At 38.2% G+C, this 27,607-nt stretch overlaps 1 protein-coding gene across 5 annotated transcripts; it reads left to right on the top strand.

Moving 5' to 3' along the window:
• Positions 1–450: 450 nt before the first annotated feature.
• ccdc18 (coiled-coil domain containing 18) lies at positions 451–27,355 on the top strand. 5 transcript variants are annotated; one of them, XM_059035029.1, is made up of 30 exons: positions 451–547; positions 1,325–1,458; positions 1,750–1,936; positions 2,242–2,412; positions 2,741–2,850; positions 3,127–3,255; positions 3,798–3,894; positions 4,111–4,232; positions 4,424–4,724; positions 5,143–5,249; positions 5,591–5,730; positions 6,571–6,791; positions 7,233–7,343; positions 8,565–8,696; positions 8,993–9,127; positions 9,562–9,639; positions 9,805–9,921; positions 10,452–10,619; positions 12,000–12,116; positions 15,609–15,768; positions 16,462–16,675; positions 21,110–21,209; positions 21,365–21,460; positions 22,219–22,287; positions 23,604–23,744; positions 24,090–24,227; positions 24,954–25,166; positions 25,583–26,104; positions 26,627–26,700; positions 26,864–27,355. In XM_059035029.1, exons 2-29 carry the CDS (start codon positions 1,355–1,357, stop codon positions 26,672–26,674), a joined length of 4,248 nt encoding a protein of 1,415 aa, XP_058891012.1. In that variant the 5' UTR covers positions 451–547; positions 1,325–1,354; the 3' UTR covers positions 26,675–26,700; positions 26,864–27,355. The 5 variants fall into 5 exon arrangements, with proteins under 5 accessions (XP_058891012.1, XP_058891013.1, XP_058891010.1 ...); XM_059035030.1 differs by having other exon boundaries at positions 456–701; positions 6,574–6,791; XM_059035027.1 differs by having other exon boundaries at positions 456–701.
• The last annotated feature ends 252 nt before the right edge of the window (positions 27,356–27,607 follow it).

Below are 27,607 nucleotides of genomic sequence, written 5' to 3'. Positions count from 1 at the left end.
ATTCATTAAAAATGGAAGGCAAGTAGGATTTGATACAAATGAGAAAAACTTCTGTAAATATACGTTATGATAGTTGAATTTGAATAACTTTTCCTGGGAAAAGGTGCTTTCCAATGTTCTCTATGCATGACATAGTAATTCGTAACTACGGTCATTCTATTTCGCACGATGTATGTCGACCTTTAAAACTATAATTTGTATGTATGTGTACGTTATCGTTACATACATCAGGCACACCGAGCAAGGAGTTGCAAACAAAGACTTTCTGTTGTACGTTATATCAATGCTACCCCCAGTGTTTAATTGTTTTCTTTTGCTGTACTCTAACCGTATGCCTGGTATCTATGGTATCAAGACGCGCCTTCATTCGCGGGTGTCCTAGTTCCGGTGTCTACACAAACCAATCATCTTAACTACAGATGTTTTCGACCGTTCCCTTTTATCCAATCATAAAACGCGGCGCTCGCCAATGTTCTTTTCCAGTGTGTCAACGCAACTGGCAGGAGAAACGGATTTGTAAATTAACATTAATTTACGTCTTTAAATGGTATTTCGGAACCGATGTTCATAATTTGAAAAACAAGTAACCGGCAAAGTTGTACTGAATTTAATATATTTATGTACTGGTTTTGTTTTATGGTATATGTGTGATGCCTTTTAATTTTGGAAGTTCGGATACATTACTATTGTTAGTGTTACAGGTAGGTGATCTACCTGCATCTATTTGTTTATATATTATCATTGCAGTTTCAGACAATTCTTGCATGCAAAAGTAACCAAAAACTCACATTTCTTTAAATGTCCGCTTGCGCCCGAAGAAGAGACTTTCAAGGTCTTGAAAGCTAGTGATTTTTATCATAGTTAATCTAATCTACCAGTATCAAATGTTCAACTCGTCAAGAACAAACCTCTCTATACAGTAATGTCAGAGTGAAAGACATTATACTGCCTTAATAGTTTAACATTAATAAACCGAGACTGGTAATTTTAACTCGCCGAATAATAATAATAATAATAATCCTACAGTGTGTGCACTAGAAGGTGAGAATGATTATGTATCTGTTAGCTCTAGGAAAATCAAATATGTCAATAATATATGACTTGCTTTCGTTGTCTGGTATGGCAATTTTAATAAGACAGAACACGAAAGAAAACGTATCGGTTCTGTCGAACCCAGGTGTTGATCTACGACAGAACTGTACATTTAAATATATAATCTGATTTCACTCCCTGGTTTATTGCAACCGCCACTAATTTTGCATGATGTTTTATTTTTCTGTAACTTTTAATTGCCTAATTGTAATTTTGTTTCATAAAATTACAGGGCATGACTGCTTGGCAGAGTGCGTTATAAATGTTCCAAAACAGGGAAGAAAACCTGACAGCAAATGTGGTGGCTATAAGGAAACGATTGAAGTGCACAGAACAGAGCTTGCAGAACTTAGGAGAAGAACTTAAGTAAGTTCTCTGTCGTTGTATTTATTTATTTTATTTTATTTTTGTGTAGGCATTTTAAAGTCATGTACACTATTTATCACCAATAAACAATAGCACATAGATGTTATTTTGGTAGGGAATATTTCTACTTTCGCAGTATAGAGAATAAACAAACCTTAAAATCTCTTTCAGAGCCTGTAAAACAATTGGTCCCGAATGTGCAACAGACACTATGTAGTTCTTCAATAACGAGAAAAAAAAAAAGAAAAATATTGCTTCCCACATTAAGCTGTCATTACTTTTTAAAATCAGGGACAACTCAAGCGACCACTCAGACTACAGTTCCCAATGTAGTTTTCCTGTTGGATTAACGCTGGAAGACCTGGACTGGCCTGATGAAGCAGAACCTTTATCAAGCAGCCAACACATCACAAGGAGCCGCAGAATGGCTGAACACAAGAGGCCTTCGAACAGTGCTGGAGCCAACACCAGTTCTAGAGTAAGAACCAATTGCCAGGTGCATTGCCACAATTGCATGACCTTGGTAAATATTTTACAATTGATAATCTTGGTGAATGGTAAATCTTAGACTTAGATGTATATGTGATTGGATACCTTTTTAAGCAAATAAATACTACTGTTGTACAGGGAACCAGCCCATGTGCATTGTCCTGTGATTAAATGAGGATGCCCATTCCTCCCCCTATCACAGACCTTAAGTTAATCATAAAAGACATGCTTACATGGCATGCAGCAGTAGCTAGGCAGGTCCATCGAGATCGTCTCACGCTACTTTGATTTTAGTCCTTTTCAGGTCTCTCCTCATCCTCCAGGATGATAGAGCTGGAAAATGAGAAACTGCGGAAGAAGCTTAGTGTAATCCAGGAGGAGAATAACTCTCTGATCTCAGAGAATCATCAGCTACTTACTGACCTGGAGTCCGTACAGTTTGAACTGACAGATTCTAAATCAAAGGTGGGTATCTTTTGGCAAGGAACAGTCATTTTTATATTTGAAGCCAATTTTCCATTTTGGGTGTTAAACTTTCAAGTCCTCGCTTTTCACTTTCCCTGCAGTTAGGAAAAGCTTGTTGTAGCTCATATCCTGAAGCCAGAGACTTTCTTCAGTTGGCTTAAAACACAGTTATTAAATATCTTGGAAAATATTCCAATGTGCTCCACAATGATCTGTGAAGCATTTGTTTGTAACACTAATAAGTACCGTACCTAAGCGTCGTGTCCATGGGTGGTGGGAGCGTAGCAAAGGCAACAGTTAAATTGACCTTTTCATTTACATTTTACAGATTCGGATCCTGGAATCAACCCTTACATCGAAAGTTGTCAGTGTGCCAGAGTTGGAAGATCAGATCATTGGCCTGGAGGCTGAAGTTGAAGCTCAAGAGAATGCACTAAGGCAAGCATCCCCTGCTGCACATTTATTAAAAAGTTCAATGTAACACCTGTTCTTTGTCATTTTGGGGGATTAGGGAATGCATGACTACTACTCCTTCCATCAGTGGCCTGGCAGTATGCAATAGTGGGATGGGCATGAAGGCTGATCTCCCCTTTGCCCATGGAAGGTGGTTCTGTTTGGGGAAGCTTGCCATACGGTTGCCCTTGCCTTGTGGATCCATTGAGAATTTTACGGTTTTAAAAACCATTCTTTTTTTTTTTTCTGTTTTCTTACCAGAGATGCAGAAGAGAAGCTGGAAGAGAGTCATCAGACTGTGAAGACCATGGAGAGAGCAATGGAGAAGATGAAGGAGGAACTGAGGAGAGCAAAAACTGAATTCTCTGAGAAGTCTAGACTGGGGAAAAGGTATGTTTTTTAGTTTTGTTAGAGTTATTTTTTGCATCATCTGTCCAGCTACCATTTATAGAGTTAGGGTAAACAAAGACTTGAGTTTTGATTATTCAAGCCATAGCTCAATTATTATTATTATTATTATTATTATTATTATTTCTTAGCAGACGCCCTTATCCAGGGCGACTTACAATTGTACAAGATATCACATTATACACATTGTTTCACATTATACAGATATCACATTATTATTTTACATACAATTACCCATTTATACAGTTGGGTTTTTACTGGAGCAATCTAGGTAAATTACCTTGCTTAAGGGTACAGCAGCAGTGTCCCCAACCTGGGATTGAACCCACGATCCTCCGATCAAGAGTCCAGAGCCCTAACCACTACTCCACACTGCTGCCCAATACATACATTTATTACTTGAAATTGATTTTGAAATTTATTGGTCGTTCTTAAATGATTGAATTAATGAGTGGACTGCGATTCAGCATATTTAGAGGAAGTCACCAATCTCCTATAGACAGATGTATTTATTTATTTCTCAGAGCTGAACAACAAAGGAATGAAGCCCTGATTAACGCAGAAAAACTGACTGTAGCTTTTCAACAAAACAAAGACATCTTTTCAGAAAAACTGAAGAAGGTAAGAGCAAGCAGGCCGTGGTGCACAGCTTGATTTGAATATAAAGGCTTTCTAGTTAACCTGGTTTTAATGAATGCCTCCAAACTAGAAAGGTTTGAATACAATGGTTGTTTTTTTCCCTTCTATTTGTAGTTTACTAACACTGCTCTGCCTGGGAGTGGAAATGACATACGCTGTGACTACAGCACCCAGTAATTTAGATTTATTCTTTTTAAGCTCTGTGAAAATGAAGGAAGACTAAAGAGCAATCTGGTGCAGTGTGAAAGTGAACGAGAAGAGCTTCAGAAGAAATGCTTTGCACTTGAGCAGGAAATGGAGGGAATGAGACGCCACATTAGGTATTTTAGCATTTTTATATACAAGTCCTTGTATATTTACTTTTTATAATCCCATGTTCGTTTTACAAATAAACTGAGCACAGCGAAACTCACAGAACTGTCTATACAAAACATGTGTCATGTGGCATTGTACACATTGTAACAAAATGCAGGACTTCAATATTTTTATTTTTTGTACTATTCTACCACAGGAAACTAAACGAAGGATCCAGCAAAGATCAAGTAACGTTGAGTAATATGGAGGCTGAAAAGACGGAGCTGTTATGTGCCCTGAATGAATCCAACCAGAAGATTTCTATACTAGAATCAGAGTTGACAGCTAAAGATAAGATTCTAGAAGAAAGGGGCTCCTTGAAGAGGGAAAACCAGGAACTGAGAACTCTCACGACTCAGCAGAGTGAGAGACTGGTTGAGTGCCAGAGAGAAATTGAAGAGACACAGTCTGAGCTGGCCAGCCTGGAGTCCATCCTGTCACAGTTAAATAACAGAGAGGTAGCTGCTGATTTAAAACAAAAGCTGCAGATCGTTTGCATTCTGTAGGCATGGAATTAAGTGAAGTCTTAGTCATTACGTACAGTATTCAGTACTTCTGTATAATTATGTGACAAATTGATTTGTTACAATTATGTTTTTTGTTTTATTTGTTTTTTTAAAGGATATGACTTGTACATCTGGAAGAATACTGTGTCATACAGTCTTTCCTTATGATTACTTTGCTGCTGGCCTCAATGTGGATGGCACTAGTTTACTGTGCAACCATAAAGAAATGGCCTTTAGCAGACATTTTCCAACCAGGCTCATTTAAAAATGTTGATTTGAAAAACCTTTACTGTATTTTGATTTCATATGTTTGAAATGTTTTATAATGTTTGAATGTGATCGCCTTACAATGCTTTTTTTGTTTTTAAAGGTGGAAGTTGGAACAATAAATACTAAACCCAGCAGTTCAAACCACTCACTGTCTTCAAGTCTGGGCAACAGCAGTGAACAAACAAAAGCACTGGTTCAGGACCTCAGGTATAGTAACAGATGATGTGAACTGTATTGTACTGTGACATTGAAAGATATTTATACAGGATATTTTGCTGAAATTAAACATATTCCAGGATTTAATTATCATTATGGCACTGTCCTCTCCTTAGAGGCTTTTAAAAAGCACCAAACAACAAAACAAACAACTCTGTTAAAGATAACTGGTTTGGGCATTTTATTCAGTGTTTTAAATAGTTAACATAGCTTTTTGTTTCCCATATCATCAGCTACTAGTAATAATTTAGAATCGATTAAAAAACAAACAAAAAAAAAGACTGTTGGAACTCCTGCTTTATGATATGAGCTGTTCCCTTTTTTCTAACCAGGCTGCAGCTCTCTGTGAAGGAAGCAGAGATTCAGAAGCTTCAGGCAGAGTCCACCTTCAGAAAGGCAGCTCAGCACCTCTCTCAGACGAACCAGGGAAGCGCAAGCAGCACTCAGACAGAGCTGTCGAGTATGAAGCCAGGTGAGCATATCACTCATTTCAGAAGGCATGGTGTGTGTCTCTGTCTGACTGTCTGCCTGTGTTATATTGTCTGTGTGTCTTTTACAGCTGATTTTGAACTGACAGGGCAGCAGTGTGGAGTAGTGGTTAGGGCTCTGGACTCTTGACCAGAGGGTTGTGGGTTCAATCCCCAGTGGGGGACACTGCTGTTGTACCCTTGAGCAAGGTACTTTACCTACATTGCTCCAGTAAAAACCCAACTATATAAATAGGTAATTGTATGTAAAAATAAATAATGTGATATCTGTATAATGTGATATCTTGTAACAATTGTCAGTCGCCCTGGACAAGGGCGTCTGCTAAGAAATAAATAATAATAATAATAATAATAATTTTATATTTTATGTATATCTTTTACACAACAGTCCTGAAAATGCAACCACATTTGCTCTTCTTTAGGTTGGCAGTGTCATAAATGCCTGTTGAACTCATTTCCTAAGGCAAATTAGTGTGGATTGTGCAGGCAAACACTTTTGGTTTAGTGACTTGGTTTCTAAGTCTTATAGCCCATTTGGACTTTCAAATTAGAGCAGTATATATGGTGCCAGTCACTATAGAAAAATAACAACAATACAAATGTGCAAAAAAATCACCTACATAGAGTAAGGAAACAAAGATACAAACTCTGCAAAGTAAAAGCAACACAGTCGATGTCCGACCAGCATCCTGAATTATAAATGATGCTAAAATCCATCTATATTTTGCTGCATCTATATAACCGTATCAATTCATGCATCATTGACTATTCATCCTTCAGCTGTATCAACACACAAAACCTATTACAGCTTCTTATTTTTTAAGCAGAGAAAAAGTACCAGCAGCTGCAGCCCTTGATCCTTGGTCTTGAGGAGGAGAAGAGGAGACAGGAGAGTCAGATCAGGAAGCTGCAGTCCCAGCTGGTGGAGGCAGAAGCTGAGATCTGCTCCCTGCAGACCCGTATGGATCAGCGTACCAGTCAGTTTCAGGAGATTCAGAACGAGCTGCTGGACAAGGCAGCCGAGGCAAACAAACTGGAGCAAGAGGTCGGTGTAGAGTGACGAGAGCTTGCTGTGCTTTTTATATTATGTGCGTTTCTGTTTTAGCAGCTTGGCCCAACTCAATGCAGCCAGTAGAGATTCAGATAAGGTCTCAATAGCATATAGCCGTCTGAACCATTCCTGTGATTAGCTAGACAAACTGTGGTGAGAAAAGTTCTTTGGATACTAGATTGTAGTTTTCTGCCAGTGTGTTGTTCTACAATATCAATGCTCTTCCTGTAGAATTCACGTATCCCTTTGTACATTTCTGTAGCAAAGAGAAGTTTCTTTCTTTTTTTTTTTTTTTTTTTGTTTTGCTGAAGATGTGAAAGGACATGCACATGTGTCACATGGTCACAGCGACCTACTTTTTATGACCCTGATGCTGTAGCTCTAAATTTGTATTTACTGCTGTGATGGTGTATTTAACACTTTTGTAAAATGCAGATGAAGAAGAGAAATTCTCAGCTTTCAGCAATGGAGAAGCAACTAGCAGAGAAGTCCAATGCATACTCCACTGCAGTATCGAGAACTTCTGATCTGGAGCTGGAGCTGATGGTAACTTGTCAACACGGTTTAAAATTCAATGTCTATCAGCCGTCAGTTAGAAATAAGCTAGATTTGTTTTAAAGAAAAGAGAAAGAGACATCTACACTTCGTCAGTTATAAACCGATTACTTTAATGTGTCTTGTGGTAAAGTGGTTTGTAGTGCACAGGTGTAGAGGTGATGCAGTGCTTAGAAACAACAGTCCAACAACAGTTCAATAACAAAGCTTTATTAAAGCTTTTAAATAATAACAGTGATTGTACACAACAATGTGTATAGTAATAATACACACACACTTTAAAACACCTACACAATCACCAGTCCAACAGTGAGTGCTCCTGGTGCAAGTGGTGTTGTGAATACGTGCAATAATGCTATGTGGTGCAGTGCAGTCCGGGTTTGATGCTGGCTGAATAGCGACAGCTCCTGGATATTTAGCCATCTACAATGCCAAATAACAGCAGTTAATGAGACAGACATTACAACACTTAACATTCACGGTTTCGTTTCACTCCTCACAGTCATTCCGTAACCATAACAGAGGAACAGATCACTCGGCCACACACCCTGATATACCTTCTGTCACGCCGCCTTTGGTAGTGAGTGCAATCACGTCTCCTCCAATCCATGACTGACACATCGCCTACCGCAGTAAGGCGCTGACTTCTAGTATTGTGGCTTCGCCCCCTTTTTGGATGGCCGATTTCCGACTAACCCTGGAATGAACTGTCAAACCATCCAGTCCGGGGCACACTGTTCCTGTTATACCATGCCCTCACAGGTCGGGAGGAGATTGTTGACTCAGATTCATTCGCTCTCTGTCACAGTCTTGATTGTAACAAATGCCACTCTGTTTAAACCATGATCTGCTTTAATAATATGTTACAAAGCTCAGTTGCACAAATAAAAAATAAAAAAGTTAAATAGTTTAAATCTTGAATTTCAGATTGAAGGAAGAAATTTAGCCTTGTAGTTATTTTTAACCTTCTAAGTCTTATCAATCTCGTCATCTAGCCACCTGGTGCCACTGTTTGCTAAGTAAAAATTTCCAGTTGCCAAACTCCAAACTGCAGTTGCAAACTTTGCCTATATGTCGTAATGTGTGTTATGCTGCTACTGTGAAAAACAGCCATAAGATTTTATTTAACATTTGTGTACCTAATTATGGCCATTATTTGGACTATATAATACATCACAAACAAATTCTCTTATTTCTTTTCTATTTTGATAGGAAAGCAACAACCAAATTCAAAGCTTGAAAAGGATTTTAAAAAAAGAACAGAAGGATATTCTGTTGGCAGGTGAAAATGCGCAAAAACTTCACATTGAACAGTGCAAAGAACTGGAGGGCAAGATTGAAATGGTAAGCTTTTTTTTTTTTTTTTAAATCAGTGACACTAATAATACACATCACTAATAATTATTGTTATATTAAAAATACTGATTCACAGGATTGGCATGTAAATGGTTTATATGCTTATAAAATCCATTAGTGATCATATAGTTTACCCTCTCATGAATACCTTAGTAGTGCTGCTTGTGATCCTGTAAATATAAATAAATATAATACGTTTACGCTTCTGCTTGGTTTTTGTTCTCCAAAGACAGGGACATTCTTCACTAAGTGTATCATTTGTTTGCATGGGGTGTTCTCACTAGCTCCAGAGTGATGTTGAGCAGAAGCAGCTGAAACTGAAAGAGCAGGCCAGAATTCTGTCCGTTCTGCAGCAGGACAGCAAGGCCAAGCACCGAAGAGTAGAGTCCCTGGAATCAGCGCTGGCACAGACCCAACAGGTGAGCTGTGCTGGACTGGGCTTGGCTGACAAGGGTCTGGCTGCCAGGACCTGCCACAATTGAACTGGTCCTCTTTTTCGGGGGTGGAGTGTGTCGCACACAGTTGCTTTGCATTTGGTAGTAAATTAATAACATTTTGTGGAGCGCTGCACTTTCTCCAAAATTCTTTTGTATTTCAGGATCAAACATTTACCATTTCAGCAATTGCAAAATATTTAGTGAACAATTTGACAGCCAATGGACTATAAGTGCACAGATTAAAATAGGAGCAGTTACAAGTTTTTAGTTGCTTCTCACTACTTTTTTACTTTAAAAGTTATTAAATCTTGTGTTTAATAACTTTGAAACAGTGTGTTGGAAAATGCTGGGTGCAGTGGATGGTAACATGGCTGTTTTGATTTATGTATTGGTAAGAATTTGCTGTGTGTTCACAGGAGCTGGAAATAAAAACTAAAAGGAATGACGAAGCATTCCGGGATTTCCAGGACCAAGCTGAACAAGCAGCAGAGAAGGTGTGTCTCATTTAAAAAGTACACCTAAAGGGCTACATATTGTTCACACTGTTTTAGACATGCCAGTACAGTTCATTACAAGAGAAATGTGTTGTATGTACAAGAATCAAGCTTCTTTTCTTTTAAAAACTGACCACAGTGTTTTATCTTTCTGAATCTTTATAGATTAGGTACCTTGAGGCAGCACTGTCAACTTGCAAAGATGAATTAAAGTTCTACCTGCGGGAAGTGGAAGACCACAAGGAGCATTTTGAGATGCAGCTACAGAAAAAGTCTGAAGAGGTGAACCAGCTTCTTGTTAACACATTCTGTACTAGATGTAGGGTTTAGCACTCGCAAGACTGTGTTTAGTTCAGGACTTGCATAACGTGATAGATTTCTGTTAACCAACTTGTGTGACACAAGCCTAGAACTAAAAAAATCGGAAATGGATGTGTGAAACCATCATGAACTTTGAACGAATGACCCCCAAACAGACATGAACGTTCAAGCACAAGTGTATGCAAAAAAAAGAAACAAAATGCTACCTAAAATTTTGCAGATTTATTTTTTCATTTTTCATCATTAATTTTAATTAAAAAATATTAGAATAAAAATGCTTTCAATGGTTGTCTCTAACCAGCTTTCTGTTGCAATCACTACTGTTGTGGACTCCTAACTTTTTTCTGTAGGCATGTGAGTGTACTTTTAGTTGAAAGGCTTGAGAAATCGAAGCAACAGAAGTATGCATTTGAATCCATTTGCTGTTCAAAGTGCCAGCCAGTGGCCCATGGAATGCTTGCTTGTTGTTTGAGTATGTGCGTGTTCTTCAGGTCCATCTCCTGCAGAAAGAGATGAAGTGCAGCATGCTGACCCTGCAGGAGACCAGCGAACAGAACGTGCTCCTGCAGCAGACCCTCCAGCAGCAGCAGCAGATGTTACTGCAGGGGAGCGGCCGGATCGGAGAGCTGGAGGACAGCCAGACGGAGCTCGAGAGACAGGTACCCACGGGAGTCAACAAGTGAGCCGTATGGAGCTGCTTACACCAGCTTGCCAGATTGCTTAATACTTAAAAGTGGCCTTTTCAACATTTTTGGTAATAAAACTAGTTACACATCTAGTAACAAGCCCTTGTCAAGGTTAGTATAAGGCCTCGAAAGGGGCACATTGCCCATTCCAAAGATCTACTCAGGAGTAATTTGCCTGCAGTTTGCCTAGTGTGGAAAATATTGGACACAGTTCTAGCTGCTGATTTTATAACAACAATTTGAATTTACTTTCACAAGAATGTTGCAAATTTCACTGGATGAATGTCAAACTTTTGAGTTATCTAGGCTTCATAAGAACAATCCCATCTATCTGAAATCAGTTTAAAGAAATTTAAAAAATCCTTTGGAATGGACCAGCTTTCAGTTAGAAACCTGAATTGGATGGAGTCGACTGCTGTGGGTCTGTTTACTGTGCTTTCAGAGTTTCCAGTTGAATTAGGTGAAATGTTTATCAGCTATGAGCTATCTTGCGAACCCTCTGGTAAATACCTGCCAGGGGTGTGGGCAGTCTGTAATTGGAGTGGAATGGTTTTCCATGTCTGCAGGAAAATGTCATGGAACACATGGCATGCCTATAAAACTAGCCTTTGTACAGTACTCTGTTTAGTGTGGCCAAACCTAGACATAAATTCAAATAACACATTTGCTGGCTGTTAAGTGTATACTCTGCTTATTGAGATAAGGCATATAAAGATGATGTTACCAATAACTCCTTGAATTACATCCCTTGTTTGAGATATAATCAGAAAAAAGTAGTTCCTGCCAGATGTGCACGTGGTAACCTTGCTCCTGGATATTCTGGAGCTGCTCCAGCAGGGAATCTGGGTGCTGTCCTGGGGTACTTTGTTAAAACCCCATTTCTTTGAGGATATTGTGCTCTGACAGTCCTAAATTCCTCTAAAGTCACAATCCTTCTTTGTAATTGAGTTAAAAAAAAAAACAACCAACATGCAAGACATTCTTCAGAATAAAACAGCTGCAAGTTATTTTTTTTATTTATTTTTTTGTCTTTTTATATCCATTTAGGCAGAGATTTGGTAAGTATAAGGAAATGTGCTTAACTTACATACCAGCCTTAGCTGTAAATACAAAATTAGAGCCCTCGTTATGTGCAGATCACCATGTGTGGGAAATGCTTGATATAAAAGGGGCTCTAGCAGTTGTTTTTTACATTATACTTCTGCTTTGGCTGGACATTTTCATTTTCCTCTGCATCTAGCTGACCCAATCCCAATATAACAGTGGGGGTTGTAATACAAGAGAAGGTACGAGTCTTACATCGCTCCCATGCTATTTTACAATGCTCGTATTCTGATTTTTATTTCATGACAGGTCTCCAAATTAGAGCAGGAACTTCAGAAGCAGAAGCAGGCTGCGAAGGAAGAGCTGGGGAACACAGAAGAGAAGCTTCGGAAAGTCTATCAGGAATCTGAAGATAAAGAAAGGCAGGTGGTCTGACTTTCTTCTGCTATGAAGTAGGAGTGTTTCATTAAAATCAGCCTGTGGGCACAATGGAGAAAATGACCTGAACATTGTTCAAGGCAGTGGGCATTCCTGACAATTCTCTGACCAGTAACGTCCTCTCCATTGGGCATTGTTACAATGTTTTTTTTTGTTTTTTTTTTTATACTGGATTATATTAGGGTGCTAAATGCCATTACAGAGAGAGATTCCAATAAGATTATGAGCCCTCTATCATGGCTGGCTGAGCACTAAAATAAGCTTTTAGTGTTTGGTGTTAAAAAGCTTATGACTGCAAAATCCTTAAAGAAAAAAAAAAGGGATACATATTTGTCTTTATAGCTTACTGTTTAATACAGAATCTACTTTTAATCTAATTATAAAATGGAACCGTAAAGATTTTCATATGACAGGTTTCCACATGCGAGAACGATTTATTTTTGATGTGCTTTTACAAGGAATTTAAGATTTTTGTATCAAAATGTTACAGTGCTTATCACATAGACCTGTGACCTTAATATGGATGCTATATTATGACCATGAGGCCTTTTGGCTTCTATATGTTAAAGATTATGTGCATTAGGATGTTTTTTTGTGCAAGAAAAAACAACCCTACTGTGGCAGTGTTTTTACAAAGCGTTGAGGTATTGTTACACAAGCAACATGTCAGAGTTTAGTTTGAGGTTGATAGTGGCACTTGAAGATTTTGGTACGGAATCCTAAATCTAAACGAAACGTATTTTTAAAACATGACAAGGCTCATGACTTTCAGTTCATGCTGATGTAAAGTGTCTTGTTTACATGCCTTGTGATTGAAGCTTGACGAATGCAGTACTACACTGTGCTTTATAAATATGTTCAGGGATCCTTCTTTTACTGAATACCACAGTAAATAAATAACAAAGCACCCTGTTTTATAAATAGTTCATTGCTTTGACATAATTACATTTTCCACAGTCATTATCCCCTGTGGGTTATTCATATCCCCCACAACTAGGCTATTTTTGGAGGAGCTTGTTTGCACATATTCAGAGAACCAGTAATCCAATTATAATTAACTGGTTATGGAGATTCAATGGCAGAGGTTTTTGACAGAAACAAACTCAAGATAATGAAAATGGACACGTTATATTTGTTGAGAGCCGTTCATCTTATTCTGATTAAAGTTATCTATGGTCATTCTTGAGATTTTTTTAGGATCTATCTCACCTGCTTTACACAATTTCTGGATTTTATAGATCCTCTTATGAAGGTTGTATGTGAACAATTTGCCTGAATTTGATTAAACTTGATATAGACATTTGTTTCTGAACACACCATAACAAGTAAAAAAAATCCTATCAAGCAGTAAGCATTTCTTTAAAATACAAATGGTCTGATAACATAGATCAAGTCCTTGTACAAACAATTGGCTCCTTCAATTGTTTGGCATTTGTATTATAATGCAGAACAATCTAGCATAGTCTCTAAACTACCACAGGGGTAAAATGATATTCAAAGAAGTGACAAAAATACCGTTGCATATTTTTACAGATTGTATTAAGCAAAAGAAAGTGCCAAATGACTGGAACAAAGCATCGGTGATACTTTTACATAAGAAAGGAGACAAAGAAGACCCCAAGAACTACACACCTATTACTTCCTATAATCTACAACATTGTTACCAAGATACTCACTAACAGACTTTAAGATAAATTTAACTCGGCACAATCAAATGAGCAAGCAGGATTCAGGAGTGGATTTAGCACAATGGATCATCTTCAAGTTGTATGGCAAGTGATTCAAACCAGCAACGAGTACGAACTACCACTTTCATTGGTATTCATCGACTATGAAAAGGCCTTTGACTCTGTTTACACAAGATCTGTATTAAACTCTCTCAAAAGACAAGGAACTGAGAAAACGTACAGAGACTTGCACCATATTGAAGAATGCAACATCCACAGTAAGACTCCATAAAAACAGCGACAAAATCAAGATTAAAAAAGGAGTTCGTCAAGGATACAATTTCCCCAAAGCTCTTCACGGCCAATCTAGAAGACATTTTCAAAACACTGGATTGGGTAAATAAGGGGCTGAAGATCAGTGGAGCCTACTTGAATCGCCTACGATTTGCTGACGACATCCTTATATTTACAACGTGCTCAGAAGAATTACAAACAAGAATACAAGAACTACATGAGGCTAGCATCAAAGCGGGTTTGAAAATTAATCTGAAGAAGACTCAAGTCATGTTCAATAAATATACCACTCCACAGGCAATTGAAGCCAATGGGATCAAGCTTGAAGAAGTCAATAACTACGTATACTTAGAACAGTTAGTTTCGGCAACGGAGAACCAAATGTGCAAAATCAACAGAAGAGTAAAAATGGTCTGGAGTGCCTTTGGAAGATTTAAGCATGGTTCTTAAATGCCTCAAGAAGAAAATCTTCGACCAATTTGTGCTACCAGTGCTAATTTATGGATGCGAGACCTGGACCCTCAATGCAAAAATGACTCAAAAATTACAAACGACTTAACAGAGTATGGAAAGATGCATGCTGGGAATAACAAGAAGAGACAGGAAAAGGAAGGAATAAACACAAACAAAAGTGTACAATGTTATTATAAGAGCGAAAAAACTGAAATGGCAGTGGGACGGACATGTAGCAAGAACAGACCATTGCTGGATCTAGGAGATACTAGACTGGATCCCAAGCGATATAAAGCGACCATGAAGAAGACCTCCAGGAAGATGGCAAGATGAAATTAGGAAACACGCCGGAACAATGTGGAGGAGGGACGCAGGAGACAGGCTTTTGTGGAAGAATCTTGGGGAGGCCTTCATCCAGCAGATTGAAAAAAGGCTAAAGATGATGATGATGATTGAGATATACACACACTGTGTGTGTGTGTGTGTGTGTATGTGTGTATATATATATATATATATATATATATATATATATATATATATATATATATACATATATATATATACACTGTGTGTGTGTGTGTCTATGTGTATATATATATATATATATATATATATATATATATATATACTGTATATATATAATATATATCCATTGAATTAACAATTTTATTTTGTATTAATATAAAACTGCTGTGCATTGAACTTTTTATGGCGTGCAAAACAATATTGGCTTTGGTTATGTTTTTCTTTGTAGATAACCATCAAGCCAAACCACATGCATTATTTATCAAGTAAAACTAAATTACTGTCGAGACTGGTCAGCTATACTCTGTCATGAATACGATTTTTGTGTACATTTCCCAGTATTTTCTGAGGCCAGGATTAGGAATGTCACGTTGCTTTAGGCTATCTCCAGTCTCATGACTCCTACGCTTCATAAAGTCTGGTTTTGTGGAGGGTGTTTCATGCTGTCTATATAAAGAGCTGCTCCCCTTCATCCCTGGCAGTGTCCGTGCCGTGGTGGTGTCTAACCTGCTTGTGTGTCCCTGTTTTGCTGTTCAGACAGATGAAGATGGAGATGGATGACTGCAGGAACAAGCTGATGGAGGTGGAGAAGGAGCTCCTGAGGCTGAGAAGAGACAGCAACACCAAGGCCAGCCAGCTCGACCTGCTTGAGTGTACCCTGCATGAAACACAGGGACAGCTGGACAAGAAGTCTGATCTTGGTACAATAACGTTACCTATTACCAGCCTCGGTACTGTAATGTTGCCTGTTAGCAATCTTGCTACAGGAACATTTCATTTTAGCCAGTGGTGTGTGTAATTTATACTGTTTATTAGGCTTCGTTTTGGGATTGAAGGATTTGCAGAAACATAATTTGAATTAGATTTCTATTTATTTATTTATTTATTTATTTTACCCATTACCATAGTGGTTGAAGTATTTATTTTTCTAGAATAATAAGTAAAAATACATATCAGTAGTAAAAAGGAAAATAGCTTGAAGTTAACAGCATTGTAGCTAGTAGGTTTGCATTTTTTTTCTCTAGATACAGACTGTAATCTCCTTCATTTAAAAAAAAATAAAACTATGTGTTACTTTAGTGGTTATTTTATAATTTATGAGGAAGAAAAGGGAAGCCAGTTCTGTGCTAGCCTTGGGAACTGTAGCAAAAGAAAGCAGCTTCAACCATCTGCTTGCACTTACAAAACAGGCACCTTTTTGCGTGTCCTTTTTGAATCTGAGGTACAAAACTAACAGATAAACACACAGGCACAGATACTGCACTCAAGCAACCTTTCTGCTTTAGTAGAAACCTGAACCCCTCTTCAGACCTCGGGGTCCTATGGCTTGCATGTTGTAATGTCACACATTGATGCAGATACTGTATTTTGAAGAACCTTTGTTCACCGCTCAGTGATAGACCTGGAGGAGAAGCTTCATCGCAGTGAGGCTGACCGGCGCAACTCCCTGCAGAGGACCCTTCTGCTGGAGGCCCAGCTGATGAAGGTGCGGGGGGAGCTGGTGGACACCATGGGGCAGCTCCAGGAGCTGAGCGACGTGCTGCAGAAGACGCAGCTCTCCACCGGGGAGAAGGAAGCAGCCATTGAGAAGCTCGCCACAGAGCTGAGGTGAGTCTGAGCCCCGTTCAGGACCCCCAGCACTGAACAACTGCACACACAACATCAGGACTTGTGACCTGACTGTCTTCTTCATTGCATCTCCTGCTCTCCTCTCTGCACCTCACCACTGTGGACCTGACCCTGCCTCCAGCTGCTTCACCTGTAAATCACACTGCCCTCACTGGAAACTGATTCAGACCTGTATTTTATGAGCACTGGTTCTGTAACCTGCTTTTGTCTCTTTAAAAGAAAGGTTGTACTTCTAAGTAAACTCTGTATACAAAAGAAAATTCTAACTTTATATAGATATATAATTTATTTTAAATGTTTTAATTAGTTTTTGTCTTTTTTTCTGTTACCAGTACAGTTGAATGTTTTGTGTTTTGAAAAACCTCTTAATAACATTTTATCTGAAATGTTGTGTATTGTGTGTTTTATATGTCGGGCAAGAGTTTATTTTATTTTGTTTTTATCTCTTTATGGTGTTATTTGTTTTGTTTTTCTTCTAGAAAAGGGCACAATTTTAAACAGAATTTTACCTGCCTGTAGTTAGGGTTGGACGATAATGACATTTTCAGTTATCAATTATCGGCTGTAAATTATCACGATAATCATGATTATCGGCTGAAAAAATAACATATGTAAAATGTCTTGGAATTTATCAAATTTAAAGCTATATATACTTAAGCAATATGACAACTGCCTCTACGAGTTTAGAAGAAATAAAACTAGACAATTTTCAAAAAGACCAGCATCTTTAATAAAAGTTATGAAACAATGGTTGGTTACTAAAAAGCACAAATAATATAACCAAATGTTTGTTTGGTAGCTTTTCAACTTTTGAAATATAGGCTACTTATTAAAAATAGTGTTTTAAAAAAAAAAAAAAAATTATAAATTGCGACTCAAAAATATCAGCTTTTCCACACTGCCTACAGACGGGCTTATTACCTTGCGGATCACTTTCTGTCACTCCAAAAAACTGCCACACAGGACTGATGCTGTTTCTTTTTTCTAAAATCTTTTCGGAAGGTTTGGTAGTTTCTGCAGTTGCCATCGCCATTAGCTCAAACGTTTGCCTTTACTTGGTGAATCTTACGTCACATGTTACAACTTCCCACTACGCAGTGAGCACAGATCATGTGTTACGCCTCACGCACAGTTAAGTCCTGTCTTACTGCTTCAATGCAGAGTTACTGTTACACACAAGCATATCATAGTGGGTAACGGACGATAAAATGATTATCGATAATTATTTTTCAACGCAATACAATTATCGATGCAAAAACATTATCGATAATATCACGATAATCGATTATTGTTCCAACCCTACCTGTAGTACTACAGTACAGTTAAACTGATATTAAAATGTACCAACATACCCACTAAAAAATACAGACACACAGCTCTAAAGTCAAAAAAATTAAACAAAACAAACACAAATAAACCTTGAAAAGCTAGGCCCAGTAATAAACCACTCTGGGTATTGCTGTACCAAAAAAAGGTAGATTGTAATGCCTTCAAATGGAAGTACATTTCACAAGCAAACATATTGGATTTTTTTACTTTCCCTTGTGGTGTTGAAGATGCCCTTTCATTTTAAGTTAAAGGGACATGCATTGTGAAAGTGAACGCAATTTAAGTGTTCAAAGAAAATGTGGAAGGGTATAAGAAAAGAAAATGATATTTCACATCATTAAACAAGTAATTTTGTATTAAGCACTGTGGAATGTAGGGCCCATTGGATCTCTCGGACAACTCCAGCCAAAAATGGATTTTCTCCCATTAAACTGGAATTGTCTGTTTGACCTAGTGTGTCCTGTTTAAGCTGTGTGAGCAAGATGCAGAACTGTTAGCTGATTGGTAGCCTTTTATTGTTGTTGCCTTGCTCTGGACAGGCCACTGAATATACTACTGGTTTGTGGGTTAAATCTTTCATATGCATTATAAAATATACAGCATTTCCAAATTCCAGTTCAAATCAAATTAGTATTTATGAATTGTTCAGTTGATACATACTATAAATATACCTTGGAATGTACAATACAGTCATATCTTAAATGCAGAACCTAGATAGCACAAGATATAACAGAAGTCCGCTTTCTTCAGAAAGCATGCGAGAGTGGGGTGGATAGAGTGTGATTTTTTTTGTACAGCTTCAAAGCACATCCTTAAAAGAAAAATTCAAATTAACAAGGTCGTAACCTAGATTTTGAAAAGATTTAAGAGATAGAACATGTAAAATGATAAAATAAGGACAAACACATTTCTTTTAGCAGCTCTAAAATTGAAATAATTGGAAGTTTAACTACCCAGATATAACCAGTATCCGTGAAATGGCCATTTCATCTGGCTTGTAAAAGCCATTACACAAATAACCCAGTACTGTGTACTTCCTGTTTTAAGACATGTTTACAAGCTCAACTGCCTTAACTTTTATCAAATCATGCTTTGCAAAAGAATTTGAGCATTTTGAAAAATACGTCTGACCGTCTCTTCAGATAAGTACTGTTTTTAAGATCCCAGTTTTTAAGCAAGCTATTTGTGTCGTGCTCATGCCAGTGATTGCCATGTTTTTAGTTTCATCCTGAAGGAACGTTACTTCCACACCATGTTTTCTTCTTTGGATTGTGAGAAAGGGAGATTTTTTGACTGATCTCTGGCATATGTATTTATTCTAACAAGCAATCTGTCAAAGTATGAGTAGTTGGCCAAATACGAGGAATAAGCCTTCATCGTCGAGGTCATACACACATCATTTTTCTAAAGGGACCTGGCGTTCTGCAGTTAGCAGTGCCTCCACTTCTGAAACTACTGATTTCTATTAAACCGTTAGATACCAGACGCCATTTTCAATGTTGCAGAAAATATAACTGCACCATTCGCCTTTTACCTAGAATGGCTGCATATTGTTTTCCTGATGACACAAACTTAGCTTTCAGATACTGGCTTCATTCTCCACGATTCTCCAGTTTGATCCTGGGTAGTATAAAAAATAAATTAACCCTTTTGTAATTTGACAAAGCTGTGCCACCACACTATCAAAGCTGTATATCTCAGAGACCAGTAGAGGTAGTGACTTCATATTTGCAGAGTTATATAAACACTGTATGCTAAATGTTTTGGTGGCCTTGATCGCTGCCATAATATGACGGTCATTGAGCTAATTTGATATATACACAGTACACTTTTGAGCGATTGTCTCTGCATCTGGTACACATGTATACAATGATCCTCTGTCATGTTCCATTACTAATGCTGTCCAATACAAATGAACACTAAACCACCACATAGTTTTAAATTGTGATTGTTTGAATGATGGCTATATATATATATATATATATATATATATATATATATATATAGATAGATAGATAGATAGATAGATAGATAGATAGATAGATAGATAGATAGATAGATAGATAGATAGATAGATATATACAGTATATATATCATGTTAAACCGTTCAATTAATGTTGTCGTTCCCATTACAGTATGCCCTTCAGTGTAGAAGATAAACAATGCTGCAGAAAGTCAAAAAACTGGTTTGGTTTAGCCAGTTGGATCAGTGTCAAAACTTGAATAATCCTCATGATCAGCAGATTTGTGAAGCAAGGTTATGATGTTTGTTTCCCTTCCCTCACCTGGGGCCATACAGGGAGTAACCTCTAAATCTGTGCACACCTGAGTTACAGAAACTCCCAAATGAGTTTCAGTGCTTCAACTCCCACCCCTTCCTTTTCTGTACAGTAATACAGACCATGCACAGTGGATTTTTTTTTAAAACCAATAACATTTAATCTACAGCTGTGGCCAAAAGTTTAGCATCACCCTATAGAATTAACACATTTTGCTTCATAAAGTCGAATGAAACCTGCTGAATAATGTTATGTTAACATACTGCTTTTCATATACTGTACTACTATTATGGCTTCCGGTAGACTTTTGCGATCTCATTTTAGTTCCTTTGAGTTCCTTATATATTATGTGTGTGTGTGTGTGTGTGTGTGTGTGTATATATATATAATATTTTTTTTTTAATTATGTAAGCCTAAAATTCTAAGTGATGCAAAACTTTTGGCCATAGTTGTATGTAAAAATTAAAAAATAAATAAAACAGAAAGGGCTGACTCACGCTAAGTCCCATAATAGGTGCTGTTTTTTACACTTTAAGATCAGACTTTTCTGTGTGTCTTGCTTATTTGCGTGTGATTAGAATTAGCATTCGAATTTGGGGAAATTTACAAGTGATATATTTTTACTTTGTCTTGTTTTGATCTTGTAAACTTCTGTCTGTGCTTTGACACATGCTTTGTGTGTGGCTTTCCATTGAGTTCAAGGTCAACCTGTTTGTGAAGGTGTATGTGAAAGGGGTCAAAGTGGAAAGAAGCTGTTGATTGTGATTTCGTAGTTCTTGTTTTTTTGTTTTTTTTTTCACTGCAGAGAGTGTAAGGGTGAGTTGGAAGACAGAAACAACGAGCTTCTAGACATGGATCAGGCGCTGAAGGAGAGGCAGTGGGAACTCAAACAGAGAGCTGACCAGGTAAAGCAGCTTCTCAACCTGTTCACTGTTGTCTGGAGCACCTTCTTCTTCACATGTACATCTGATGCTGTTGTACATGTGTGTGGACAGGAAGCTAATGCTTCTATACTAACTGTACTTCAATCCTGTCATTTATAAACACGTTCACATTTCAGATTACAAAGCTGGACGTGACAGTCCGTGCACACAAAAACGAAATGGAGCAGAAAATCATTGGATTAGAAGCTGAGGTTAAAGAGGGCCATAGACTGGTAAGAATGCCTTTCACATTTCACATTCAGTTTTTTGACAGAATCTCCAGTTACTATGTAAAGACACGTCCAGCTTTTTATATCGTTTTCCCAGATCCATTCATTTGGCTTCCATGTTTGAATCTCTCTATGAGTGCCTGATTCTCTAGCCTGTATCTGCCTCCCACCCCATCTTTTATATATATATTTTTAACCCTGGAAGATGTTCCGTTTGTAACCTACCAACAGAAACTATAAAGTGTTTATATTTTTTAAAATTTTTTGCTTTGCTTTTTCACTTGCTAAGAAGCCAGTGTTGCCAAATAAATAATTACAGGAAACTTAAACTCCACCAGTAGCCAGTAGAAATTTTAAAAAGGTGTTTTTTTTTTCTGGTTAACATGAAGTTACATAAAACTCACAGGCCCCATTCTATCACAGATTAAATATATGAATTTATTTACAGTGAAAAAAAAGTGAAAATGTAAAAAATATGTCACGGTACCATGTATAAGATTTGGATACATAACATTTTGTCCACTTAAATTGCTCATACATCGATACTAAAATCAGTTTCATTGTTGTTCAGCTGTTTAAACGCAGACAGTTGTGAGAAGTGCACCATGAAAATACACCATGAAAATATATCTCTTGGAGACAAAAGTCTGCAATGATACACTGATAGTTAACTAACATTGTGTAAATCGGTCTGTTTGATCTCATAAATGAAATCCTCGACAGACCCTCCTTCCTAACCTGCTACTGTCCTCTCTGTACAGATTGAGAGCTTAGAGGAGAGGCTAGAGTTCACAAAGGAGCAACTCCAGGAGAAACACAGGTTTGAAAAGGTAGGAAATAGTGGGACAGGGAATAGTGGAGTTTATAATTTAGTCTTCGTGGTGTTTTTGTTTTTATGTGTAGTAAAGCGAGGTGCTGAAGAGAGCTGAACTTGCACCATGTGTGTGTGTGTGTGTATTCTCCAGGCTCAATGTGTGTTGCTGGTTTGTGTGTTTTGTCCAGGCTCACTGTGTGTTGGAGGTGTGTGTGTGTGTGTGTGTTTTCTCCAGGCTCACTGTGTGTTGGAGGTGTGTGTGTGTTTTCTCCAGGCTCACTGTGTGTTTGGAGGTGTGTGTGTGTATTCTCCAGGCTCAATGTGTGTTGCTGGTTTGTGTGTTTTGTCCAGGCTCACTGTGTGTTGGAGGTGTGTGTGTGTGTGTGTTTTCTCCAGGCTCACTGTGTGTTTGGAGGTGTGTGTGTGTTTTCTCCAGGCTCACTGTGTGTTGGAGGTGTGTGTGTGGTTTCTCCAGGCTCACTGTGTGTTTGGAGGTGTGTGTGGTTTCTCTAAATGTGCAGTGAGAACTACTCGCGTGCAATTCCTTTACCCCCCCCTCGCCATGCTTTCTTACCCTTACATTTATCGTCAATCCCATTGCTGTGAAATTTTAGTAAGTAAATGCCCTGGGGGATGCATGTCACCTCCATCAGTTTGAACGATATTTAACAAAAAAGGAACACTCCTCCAGTTGTTACAACACATTCCTTCACAAGCAGAGTTCTATCCTCTGATCAGCTGGGCTAATGAAGACTACGGTATATGACCATTTGTTGAATTTCCCTCGTCACAGAAGAGCAATCCACAGTCCTAACACCTCTTCATAGCCTGAAATTGCCTTATTTTGAGTTTCTGATGGGTGGAAAGTCTGTTTGATCTCATAATTTTGAATGTTACCAATACTAAAGTATTTTTGCTAGTGTTGCACTCCACTTGATTGTGTTGCCTAACTTGCTGCTGCTAACTGTGAATACAGGCTGGTCTGTTCGATGAGAAACAAGAACTTATCAAGGCCCATCTCTGGGAGGAAAAACACGTACCATTTCAAATGTGTTTCTTTTTTTTTCTCTGTTATGTTTATGCAGCATACCCATACATTTATGAAAGCGTCATTGCTACAGTTCTGAAATCACCACTTACTACCCATAACAGCATGAAGTATGCTTTACTCTGTTTATTGCCTGGAATTCCAGTTTACCTAAATAATTTCTCCCAGTTGATTGAATGTGGTCAGCAGGGTAGCTAAAAGGTGAATGCAGGTGTCTTGCGGCAGGGTTCCACAGCAGGAAATGAACACCTGGTGCACGCTGTGTTTGCTGCTCTGCCTTGTAGGAAGCTCTGGAGCTGGGGAAGCAGGTCAGGCTGGCCCAGGAGCAGCTGCAGCACACCCACCTGGAGCTGCAGGAGGCTGGCAGGCAAGGGGAACGGCTTGCCCAAGAGCTCGATGAGACCATCCAGCTCTCCCAGGAGAAGGTAGCCGACACTTTATGTTGTCTGGATCCAACTAAGATGATGCCTTCATACATGTATCTACCTGTTTATTTGTGTATCATCAATTTCAATCTAGTCAGGTGGTGTGATTAACAAAATAGAACTAGTTCCCCTTTTAAAAGATAGTTGTTCTTGGTTTTTAGGTAGGTATATATTTAATAATAAATATATTAAATGTAATCGACCCCCAACCTATAGTAACACCTTTCAATATTTTATACATGTATTTTAAATAGCTCTACAAAGCAGCCCTTCACATTTATTGCCTGAGATCTCTGCTGCTGTAATTGGGCATTTCCTATGACTTTTTTCATTTCATTGCTGTAGGAGGCCAATACAATACGATTAGCAGAAGAGCTGGGAGCCGCACAGGCCCGGTCCAGACAGGTAGAAGTACAAATGCAGGCGAAGCTGAAGGCACTGCAGGAAGAGATGGAGCAATTACGAGAGGCCCACAGGCAGGAGGTAAAACTGCTAGTATGAGGCAAAACTCGTATGTGAATTCCCCTTGCCATGGGAACTGAGCTAGCTGACAAATTATTGTCAACTGGTGTGACCTAAAGAGATGTCTGTTTCCCCTTATTAGCCTCTAGTTGCAAAAAAAGATACCATTTACAAACTGTGGTGCCTTCAACCAACCACTTCAGAACATGAAAACCTACAATTTACCAATATCGTGGTTTAATTTAATTTAATTTAATTTATTTATTTTTTAAATTACAAACTCAGTTTCTGGTATGACTGTGTTTTTATATTTACTCATGAATCTCTGGAGAACCCAACAGGCGACACTGAAACTGACCACTGCAGACAGCATTCTGAGCCCCTGGAGCACTCATTCCATGAGCAGTGCAAACAAATAGTGCATCTGAATGAAATCAAGAACAGAAAGAAAGCTGCAGTTTGTTCCTTTCTTCCAGTGCTGCTACAGTAGTTGGATTATGGTTTTCCATTTTAAAAGTTTTGCAGAAGGCAGTGCAATTAGCATGCAACAAACTTATTCATTAAAAAAGTATTTGCCCAGGAAAATATGCATCATTTTATTTAACAGCATGGTCTGAAAGTACAGCAGATAAAGAGTGTTTGGAACTGTTTTTGTTGTTCATTTGCTATATTACAAACAATGTAATTAATGCTCAGAGGTAGGTGAGTTCAGATAGACAAACTACAGGGTGAATTCTGTTCTTTCAGCTCTTAGGACTGCAGGAAAGCCAAGCCAAGTTGCTGATGTCCACTGGCACACTCTCCAGCAGTCTCAAAAGCACTCAGGATAACCTGAATGAGCGGCTGCATGAGATTAAGAGGGAGCTGGAAGAGGCTGAGAGAAACATTCTTAATCTACAGGCAGAACTGCACATCCGAGACGGGGTGATCCAGGCTGCGAATGAAGCTCTGGTTATTAAAGTGGGTTTGCAGTGATGTAAACATTTATATTATAGTGCAAGAGGTAGCTTGCCACTACTAGATGTTTCGCATTACTTTTTAAACGCTCTTACTTTTTAAAATAAACTGTTTTTTATTGGGTTTAGTAACAAGCACATATCACTTAAGACTGTTTTACTTGTATGTACCCCATTAGAAATCAAGGACTATACAGTCATTCATTTACTGTAACATATAATTGCTTTTCTGAAATCGGTCCAAAAAAATTCAAACAAAAAATGATCAGCCCAGCAACATCACAAGACAATCTCAAAACTCTTTGCAAACTACTTTCAGAAATACGTTACTTAGTGAAATATTCCTTTTCTAGTTTACACTCAACTGCTTGAATGATTATTTATTTATTTATTTATTTATTTATTTATTTTATATTCCAGGAATCAGAAGTAGCAAGATTACAAGCCAAAATCTCCAGTTATGAAAGAACAGTGGGACTGCAGAACACTTCCAGTCTTTCAATGCTGTCTTTTGTGGGGCAGTGTAATGCACATGTCAATGAATCGCTAATGCAAACCCAGTCAAGCTTCAGGGACCTCCATCAATCCAGAAGTGCTTCTGATACCAATCCTCATTGTTCAGACACTGATTCCCTGGACCTTCCAAGGAGTATAGCAGACAGCCTTGAAGACTCAATGATGCCACTCATCAAATCTAACAAAGGAATGCAGGGCAGCATTGAAAATGATGGCACATGCATTCAGGATGAATCCTCTTTTAATCCTCTGACTTACACGGTGGCTGATGAGACTCTGATAGACTCTGATGTGTCTGATAGTGATAAGCCTGACCTGGACACTTTGAGTGGCATGTTAAGGTTTATCAACAATGAGATGACTGAGCCAGCCTCGTTTCACAGATCAGCAGGTTTGCCTGGGCTGAAGCAGATCACTGATCACCAGGTACTATAGGTAGATGTAGTGTTTCCAGTTGTAGTAAATACTACTGCCGTCAAGCAAAAATAGCAAAATCAAGCATTGTCTGACAGATGCACAATTTTGTATTGCTCATTTTAATATTTTATACCATAAGCAAATTGTATTAAAGTTTGACTTCAGCAGCGCTTTCAATTGAGGTTGTTTGGTCGTCAGTATGAGAAGTTATAATGTGTCCATATTGAATACTTAAATGCTGATGACTATAAGCAGACCTCCAGCTGTAGTAAGTGTGTTAAAGAGAATAGGTTAAAACCTGCCATTGCCAGAGATAGATTTTCAATATGAAACATTATCAACATGCATCATCTTTTCCCCTGCTATAAATCTCAAGTACTCTTTGTAAAGAATGTGGCAGTGCAGTGATTATAAATGTTTTTATAGTACTCAAGTAAATAAGTAAAATCTGAAAATGTTACTTCTCGTAAAGGTGGTAAAAGTGACCATATGGATTTGTTTGTACATCGAAATATTTATATTTGTTTTCAGAAGAAAAGAGCATCCACATTAAAATCTAAGAGAAATTCTCTTTCATAGGAATTTTCAGAAAAGTAGCCATACAGGTATGAAGCATTATTTTAATCCAATTTGTAAACTAATAAAACATGATTCTGATGATAACACAGCACTGCACAAATATGTTGTCTGTAACAATGGGAGTATTGTGCTGCACTGTATTCTGCACATATTTGGTTTTTGATAAATCCTTTGTCTTTGTTGCTGCAGCACCAGTGACGAGGACAGTGGTGCGAAAGCCACTGAGACGATAATGCTTACAAAGTCAAGGAGCCGTGTTGCATCACCTATTATGAGAAAATGTCCTTTTAAAAAAAAAAATAGGAGTGATTTAGTGCAAGAATAATGAGAATGTGATTGTGGGCTGCTGCTGGGTTTGGCTGTGAATTAAACACAATTAGCCTTCGGGCCTTCTGAAGAGTCTGGAGGTGTGTGTGTGTGTGTTCTAGTTATTTAAGCACTATATATCATGCACTATTCGCATTTCATTTGAGCATTTTTAAGTTCTGCAGGCCTGCAAGACTTTGCCACTGTGGCAAACAATGTCTTATAACGTTAGTCTATTTTAAAAAGCACAAATCAAGTGATCAAAGTGATCAAGTAAATGAAAAAATCAAGTTTCAACTCCAAACCCGACTTGAAGATGCTATCCAGCCTTGTGAAATAAATGCTTTCGTGACTTTACTGTGTAACCAGTGCTTAATTTGTGCCGGGGCTCAGCCCCAGAACCTCTGGGCGTGCAGTCTCATAAGGTTGGTTTATATTGGTATCAGCAAGTGGTCTCTGACGGTCGGAATTACATCATCTGCACTGCCGCGAGATTAGTCTTTTTTGAAAAGTCGTACTGCCATTTCTTGTGTGTCAAAGATTGCAAAACGCACAGGATCGGATGATGTTAAAAAAAATCCAACAGTTGTCACGTGGTCGCAAGCAGGTGAAGCGCAATAGAGGAAG

Source organism: Acipenser ruthenus, chromosome 12 (genome assembly GCF_902713425.1).
Source record: "Acipenser ruthenus chromosome 12, fAciRut3.2 maternal haplotype, whole genome shotgun sequence".
Classification (NCBI taxonomy): domain Eukaryota; kingdom Metazoa; phylum Chordata; class Actinopteri; order Acipenseriformes; family Acipenseridae; genus Acipenser; species Acipenser ruthenus.
Note: the sequence above shows the minus strand (reverse complement) of the source record. Positions and strands in the feature narration are given on the sequence as shown.